Consider the following 8,424-nt stretch of genomic DNA (forward strand, 5'->3'; position numbering starts at 1 on the left):
TGCTTTACATCGGCAAGCAGAGGACTGATTCTGGTTTGCAGGGCGTGGCGAGTTTAGCTTGGATCCGTTTGGATGGTCGCTGGTTTGGTGCCAGACCTACAGCGGATACGGGGCCCCGGATTCCGACGTTGGAGGCACGACCGTGTCATCCAAGTCCGTAATTAAGCAGGTGTTAATTATGATGGCGCTCTCCGGTTACTTTGAGGGGAGGGGTGGGTTCAACGGGATGTCAGGGCACCGTATCCCCCACCCACTGCACAGAGATCCTAAACCATAAAATAACACAAACAACTATTTGTCAGTAGCCTATATCACAATTTTACCATTAATAGTATCAATTCAAACCAAGAAAGTGTTTATGTCTTTAGTATTCTGCACGTTATTCTGCAATAAAATTTTACCAATTGTTTTTTACACATGACCAATATTTAGTCTGAACCAATCACGAAACATGACATTGGGTACTTTTGATCTCTTAAGCAGAACAGGTATTTTTACTGGAAGATTTTAGTCAATCCTAGGAAGAAACGGTAAACTCGTATGAAATTTTATCTGCAGGATAACATTATATGCTTTTATCTGGCAACAATGCAGTTATAATTCAGTCAATGTAAATCAGCAGAAGAAATAACAAGGGTTCAAATGTTACGCTGATTCCTGGTAGGCTGTTGTTTTTTTGAGTCATATCTGTGTGAATTCTGCCGTCCCAGTAGGAGTCGAATCAAAGATCCTACGGAAATCGCACGCTGTGTGAAAATTTGATCAGCTTGATATCACGTTTATATGCTAATGCATGTTTTTATCACAGTGTTATTTACTTCGGATCAACAAACGCTGCGACAACACTATAAAACGAGCACGCGAAAACTTGCGTAAATAAAAAAGGGGCCTCCATTTGAGTCCGATGGAGAAACAATAAGCCTAAATTCATAGCCTTCCCCCGCCGCTCACATTGTTGTCAATATTGCATTATTCGCATTATTATCCGTATCTTTTCACAAATACCACTGTATGACACTGGGCAGGGTCGTACAAAGTCGATCTTGTATAGAAAAAGCCCAGTGACACTCTGCCCTAGAAGATTGTCTCGAAAATATGAAACTTCTACAATATAAATTGAATATCCTAAGGGCAGAGGTTATCTGTCTAAAGATTTATACTGAAATATGCTGTAGCCTAAGTTTAAAGTTACAATTGTCATTTCACTGCAACCGCAAAATATATACTGTAAGGCTGGGGGGGAGCCTATACCCATCGGGCAGCGCAGCATGCTGGCGCAGTGCCAGCCATGCAAATAATGTAAAATGTTGTGTATAGTTACTGTCTATTGTCCTGTGACTGTGTTGTGTTGTAGTGTCATGTATAGTGTTTAATGTTGTGTCGTATTAGCGTGTGCGTGCGCCTAAAGTGTGTTGGGACGATGAGCGTGGTGTGCAAAATATGTCGGTGGGGGAAGAGGGTTTATTTGCTGCTGCATGTGTCTGCGGTGTTATTTAAAGAGTTGTTAGTAGAAGTGTGTTTTTGATGAAAAGCTGCTGCTGTGTTAGAGTTGATTACTTAAAAAGTTAAAACTTTGTGCGGGAGGGTAGTGCTGCTGCTTGAGACAGAGAGAGATTCTGCAAAAAAATGTAAAACTTGGTGGAATTTCATATGTAATATGTCTGTATATGACCTTGGAGCAGCATTTGGTGGGAAATGAAGGCAAAGAGAATGGACGGCGGCTTTGCACGGGGGGCTAGGCTCGACTCCCCCCACCTGAAGCTGCTCCGGTGGGAAGACAAAAGCAGTCTGAGGAGAGGACAGGGGGAGGGAGCGGAGTGTAAACGGATGGGGGAGGGGGGGACGGCTCAGTGCAAATTATTCTGATTAGTCACAGGCCCCCCGGAGACGGTGCCTTAATTGTTCTTTTCGTTCCTGGTTTCCTTCTTTCTTTGCCACCCAAACACCGCCCTTCTAGTCCTGTTTCCTGACAGCTCCTGTACCGCTGTAGCCTCCTTTTGTCCATTTCCTGGCTCTTAAATCTGCGTTTTTTTAATGATTATTTCTTGCCTCTCTAATTTCCTGATGCTGGAGCACGTAGAAGGTGCCATTCCCCGCCCCCGCCGCGGTCTCTGTCACCTGCTGACTGAGTCCCCCGGTCACCTTCTCTATGCACACAGCGCGCACCTTCTGCACATCTGCTTCTGGCGCATGGAGTCACACCGAGCCCGTAAACGTTTATTTTTACGATTGCCATTAAACCGCATTGCCCTCGTAAAATTTTATTCGCTATTAAAGAGGAATCGGCTGAGACTGAAACGCGTTGAGTTTTGCAGCCTGACTTGCGCACCAAACACAATTGCTGGTTGGCAAACTATATAACCACAGGTGGAAACGCCGTCCAGCATCACTTCGGGATCATGTGAGAGAAGGAGACAGAATAGCCTACCTATAGCAATAGGCACGTTTACACAGGAAATGTAGGCCCGCTCTTATTCAGTAGGCGAATTATTGTGAGAACCTGTGGCATTTATATTAAAATAATAGCGCCCATTGCCGAAGAAGAGTCTATATAACCAAGTGTTTCTTCTTTGTACTCGACGGCTAAAAACTGAGACAACAGGAGAGAATGCAAATGAAGCTCGGTTGTTATTATTTTTTTTTTTTTTGCATTTAATCGAATTTCAATCCCTTTTGAAGTGCAGCGCTTTTCAACTATTAAAAGAAAAAACGGGACGCGACACATGAAATCTCCGCGCGTTTCTCACATACACACGTCTCACCATCGGCAGGCTTTTCATGGCGCCGCTCAGGGTTTAATCTTCAGACCGGCGGTAATTTATGCGAGTGGGTGAGTCTGGGCGGCGGGGAGCATCGCCACAAGCCTGGGCCCTCAGACTCAGTGGGGCTCTGAAATACAGATTTATGTGTCTTTTGAGGTGTAATTTGTGGAGGGAAGGAATTCAGGAGCTCGCCAGTTAATGAAATGAGTAAAAAAATAAACATAATAATAATAATAATAACAATACCGAGTGGGCAAAAATAAAAGAAAAAAAAATGGCATTAAATACTTAAAACGCGAATTTCTTTGTATGTAGAGAAGCTTTGGAAGATGTAAAGCTCAGTACGCTACATCTATGAAGAAAGAACAGCCTGGATGGGTGTCACGTGGACAGAGAGTCTCCCTTTATATACTATTTCAGGCTACAACTGCAATAACACTTGATTATGCGAGACCCGTAAGCTGTGCATTTATTTCTGAATATTTATTTTTAATGCTGTGCTTTAGCAACAAGGACCCTGGCAATAATTGTGTCAATGAAGTCCAATTTTGAATTTAAATTTTAAATTTACTTTTGAATACCTGTTCTAGGGTTTCTCGTTCCCCGCTGTGCGTGTCCGATCCAAATTCAAATTCAAATTTTATTTGTCACATACACAGTCGTACACAGTACGATATGAAGTGAAATGCTTACACGACCGCCAGTGACCTAAAAGAGAATTCTTTACATAAAATAGAAGTGTACTGTACATAATAGAAATAAAAATAGAAATATGCTGTACAATAGAAATTCTGTAAAAAATCCACCTGTAAAAAATGATACATCTCATTCAGCTGGCGAAACGCTGAATAGCAAAGCAAGTTCGATCCATTCGTCTAGCTGCTTTCCACTCACCCTAATCAGGATCGGGGGGGGGGGTCTGGAAATAACAGGGAAAATTCAAATTTAAAATTAATTTTATATCATGACTATATAATTAATGTCACCGTGAACTTGTACTAGATAAGTGGTTATGGGTGATGGATGGTTATGTAATAATCTCGTGCTAATAATAACAATAAAACTCTCTGTACTATTAATATTGAATAAAACATGTATCAGCAGTACATGCGCAAACTCAAATGCTATCGCTGTTTTCCACCTGGTACATTCCCACAATGTAACTCGTCTCATTATCTCAGCTGCAAATCCACGGCTGATTGAGATCTTTTGAATTTACTCATTAAAAGGCTTCCAGGCAGGTTGGTCACTCCGCTGAGGTCGGCAGGGCGCCCATAGCAGCTTCGAGCCGAGGGAGAGACGGGGTTGGGGTCTTTGCCGGCTGGGGGTCTCCCATCTCCCATAAGCCTTAGCTTCTGCATGGCGGAACAGCCTTCCAGCGGTTGTAAACTACACCTCCTACCGGTTAAAATTTCCCTCAGATTCTGAAATGCCAAGTTTAGCATTTTTTGCATGACTAAAATGGTGTGTTTACTTTCAAACTGGGGCGATGGTGTCTGACTTCTGCCATCAGAAGGTCACCAGTTCCAATCCCATCTTTGACCGAATAGTCACATGTTCACTGGGCTCCTCAGCAAGGCCCTTAACCCCCCAAAATGTTGCGGGGGTACCGGATAAATGGCCTGACCCTGTACTCAAACCCCAAGCTTCACTCTCACCACTGTGTGTGTGTGTGTGTGTGTGTGTGTATGTTTCAAACGAGAGCAAGACAAGATACGCAGAAACATTATTTCACTTCATTTACTTAATTTTAAAGCTTCTCGTGATTCAGCACTTGACTGAAGTTTTGAAGAACCCGCTGACTGCTAAACATGAATCAACCCAGGTTTGGGTCAGCGGTTCATTTTGTCAAACGTTTCCATATCTGCAGCATTTGGCTGTCAAATCGTTCAGCGAAATGGCATCTTGTCAATAAAAGACGCTAAATCTGAAACCTGCCTGACATTTTCCGGAGCAGCAAATTCAGGGGCACCATTTTGTCTTCTGAACACCGAAAAAAAGCTGCAAGCTGCGGTCGTCTGAAATGACAGATTTTCCCCTGCTCTTCTTTTCTCTTTTTTCATCTTATGCCTGGTACCACATCCTGGCGTCACTCGACGGCGCTTGCAGCAGCTACACTGATGTGGAATTTGTCCCTGATTATCTCCGAGACGCGCAGCAGCGTTTAATCTGGGAGAGAACGAGACTTGACGTCGGCGGGGGCCATGGTGGGATACTGTCCGATTTGTGGAAAGCCCGTCTACTTCGGTGAGTTTACGGTGCATATGCACTTTATGCCTGTCACGTTGACGCAGAACTAAGAGCAGAATAGCTTTCGTTTCTACTTCCCAGACATCCGGCCTTTCATGATGCGATTCTGCTCCGATTATAAGGCTTCTTATGTTTAGTTAAAGTTGATGTGAGTTTTCAGATTATTAAATCTGTTTAGATTTTTGCAGCTTCTCAGAACAGAAAATGCATGAAAGGTAGAGCAACGGACAACAGGAAATGTAGCAAAAACAAGAATCTTATATAATAACTAAAGGAATATAAAAGGCCATAGGCTCCGGACCCCCTGCAAGCCGGAATAGGACCAGCGGTTACAGAAGATGGATGGATGGATGGATGGATGGATGGATGGATGATATAAAAAGGCCAAAATGTTATCATTCAGGACTTAAAGTAAACTACCAGGATTGCCTTGACTACTTACCACTGTATTTTCAAACAATTGTGTTGTGTTGACACCTTGGGTATCACCTGAAGGTTTTAACCTTGGACAAACTGTATTTGTTAAATATAAAACAGTAAATAAGGCAGTAGCTTAAGTTTACCAGCTGCTCAATTTTAGGTCACGCTGCTCATTTTCATTAAATTACTAGTATGTGCTTGAGGAACTTTTCAGCTTTTAGCATAATTAGTTATTAATGTTTCCAAGAAATAGAAAATTATTGCTGGCTTTGGTTACATGCTTTGCTGTGTGGGTATGTGTGTACGGAGGACTGCGGAGGATCTGAGTAACCCATATGTTGTGACTGATGAGGAGTGTGTGTTTTACACACTGGAATGTTACGCGAGGACTGGCAGGGGTTTCGCTTCTGTCCCGGGGTCCCAGAATGCTATCTAGCACTTTTTGCAATCCTGCGAGAGGGCAGAGAGAGACACGTCAGGCTGCTTTTGACCGTTGATGAAATCTAGGAGGATGTGCAGCAAAACAGGAAGTGGGTTAATTCAAATGGAGCAACCCGTGTTGCTTAGGCAGGAAAGGGGGGGGTTATGCGGGGTGTCTGAACCGCCCGCCACAGTGCTGCCAGGCCAGGCTAGACTACGGCAGAAAAAAAATTAGCACAATACTGTGAAATAAATGGTAAACTTCATAAGGAGTAATAATTGCTTTAAGAAAACATAGTAAGATTGACTGAACAAAGGGATTGATTAGAGAAGAATCAATATTCTGTCCTCTTCTTGTTATTTAGATCTGCATATCTAAAATTTTACATACATCTTACTACGTATTTCTATAACAAAATGGTGTCAGTTTTATTTATAAATCTCAGTGCAAAAGGCCTTGAATTCATGTGATGATGTCATAACGAGGCAAGCCCCCCTCCGACAGGTGAAAAGAAACGTTCCCTGGGCCGGGATTACCACCCACTCTGCCTGAAGTGTCAGGAGTGTAAACGGCAGCTGACCCCGGGCCAGCACGCAGAGGTACGGAGGCAGAGGGCGCCGCAGGACCCCGGGTCCCCCCCCACGCTATCACGGTCACGGTCACATCGCGAAAGCCGCGGCATTTCAGCATTTACTTCTTGGTCACCTGCTCTTGTTGTAACCCTCCGCTTTGGTGATTAGAAGCTACGTCGTCACCGTGGTTTAATTTAAAAATGTAAAAAAAAAAAAAAGACTTTCATAAACAGCTGTGGAGCAGCTCTGGGTGGAGGCTGATGCCCCCCACCCCGAAAGCCCACCACCACTGCTCAGACACACAGTCACACACTTAAGTGTCCCTCAAAAGTCGCCGGTGTCACACCAGGACATGGAGGCCTGCGTCCCAAACCCTGACACTTACCTGCTGTTTCCCGTCCTTTCCAGCACGACGAGAAGCCCTACTGCACCTACTGCTACATGAAGCAGTTTGGGCCCAGAGGTAAGCCATGTGGCGGGGGGGGGGGGAGGGGGGGTGACCACTCACACAGGATAGATAGGGCAGGGACCCCCCGAAAGAGGAGGCAGGTCAGGGGGGCAAGGATAGCCAGGGAAGAGCAGGCCTAACTGTTACCATGGACACAGAACCCCCCCCACACACACACACACACACACACACTTTCTCAGGATCTCACAGATCTTCATAGTATTGATCTGCTCCACAAGGCTCTTGTCGTAGAGCGTACAGATATAAATCACTCTACATCTTACTGTTTCTTCCAGTTACCATGATCTACAGCAGAAATCCACAGCTGTGTTCCTTCTGCATGGTTTCCTCCAAGTATCCATCCAAACATCAACCCTTAGAGCTGGGCTGAACTATACACGCAGTGAAATACCTGCTTCCAGTATTGGGGAGATTAAAATAAATGTGGAATTTTTTAGTTCAGATCTGACGACCGTTGCTTTATAGAACAGCCATTGGCCTGCTTTCTCTGAACGGTCCGTCAGTCTCAAACTCGAGACCTTATGTCGTGATTCTCTGCCTTCCAGGCGCCAGGAGACCCGTGTCACACTTCTGCAGCCCCACAGGGTCGTAGGGGAGGAAACCCTGTCTTCAGCTCGCCGAGTGAGGACCTTCGCAGGGCTAGACGTGCTGCCGGCACTCACCAGCAGGGGGCTCTGACTCCAGTGGGGTAAAGTGAAGTGCTGGGGAGGGGGTGCTTAAGGCACCATATCGTGATAGGAGTGTCCAGCATGGAACGTCAGAAACGAAGGCCTCCAGGGCCGGATCATTCCGGAAATGCCTTCATTCATTAAATATCCAAACCTGACACCAGTAAAGGTGGGAATTCACATTCCAATTGGCCAATTATTACAAGCATATTTTCTACAGTCTTTTTTAAATTACTGTAAATACAGCATAAATGTTTTTATATCTATAGAAGCCAGTTGGCACTGAGATTTAAATGCTGTTAACAGTTAAACAGTTTTGACAATATTTATTTGATGTGCTTTTCTATTGCATCATATATATATATATATATATATATCACGCAAAGTAATGCTCATATCTGCATAGCATCATATAATATTAATGTCTGTTATCGCATAAACTGTTTAAAAAAATGTGTGAGTTACATAGTGACCATTTATAATAAAGCTTAGCCTTTTTCAATATTCAGTGTGATTCTCCAAAATTATTTACTCAAAAGCCTCTTTTTCTGCAAATGAATGAAAACAAAATATGTTGATTATGGGAAAAGGGCACTAATTAAAATTAATCTGATTTAATATTTTAAAAATGTTCATTTTAATTTCCTAGAAAGGGCACTTTCCTTGTATGATTTATTTTTAGACTTTGTCCTAATCTACTGCTATCATTCATTTTGAACGTAATAAAAACCCAGTAATAAAATTTTTTAAATAATATTAAATAAGTAATTTGCTATAATTGCTATTTCCTCGGGTTTAATGTAGACGTGGGCCCTGCATTCCAGCCAAGGCACCAGCTGCCTCAACAGGCACCTTCTGAGAC

General features: G+C 43.5%; 1 protein-coding gene across 1 annotated transcript; it reads left to right on the forward strand.

The window, feature by feature from the left end:
* Positions 1 to 4,783: 4,783 nt before the first annotated feature.
* On the forward strand, positions 4,784 to 8,066 carry zgc:195282 (uncharacterized protein LOC100192223 homolog). Its single transcript, XM_048971727.1, has 4 exons — positions 4,784 to 5,009; positions 6,358 to 6,452; positions 6,834 to 6,888; positions 7,440 to 8,066. The coding sequence occupies exons 1-4, from the start codon at positions 4,967 to 4,969 to the stop codon at positions 7,484 to 7,486; spliced, it is 240 nt and encodes a 79-aa protein (XP_048827684.1). The 5' UTR covers positions 4,784 to 4,966; the 3' UTR covers positions 7,487 to 8,066.
* The last annotated feature ends 358 nt before the right edge of the window (positions 8,067 to 8,424 follow it).

Source organism: Brienomyrus brachyistius, chromosome 12 (assembly GCF_023856365.1).
Source record: "Brienomyrus brachyistius isolate T26 chromosome 12, BBRACH_0.4, whole genome shotgun sequence".
Lineage (NCBI taxonomy): Eukaryota > Metazoa > Chordata > Actinopteri > Osteoglossiformes > Mormyridae > Brienomyrus > Brienomyrus brachyistius.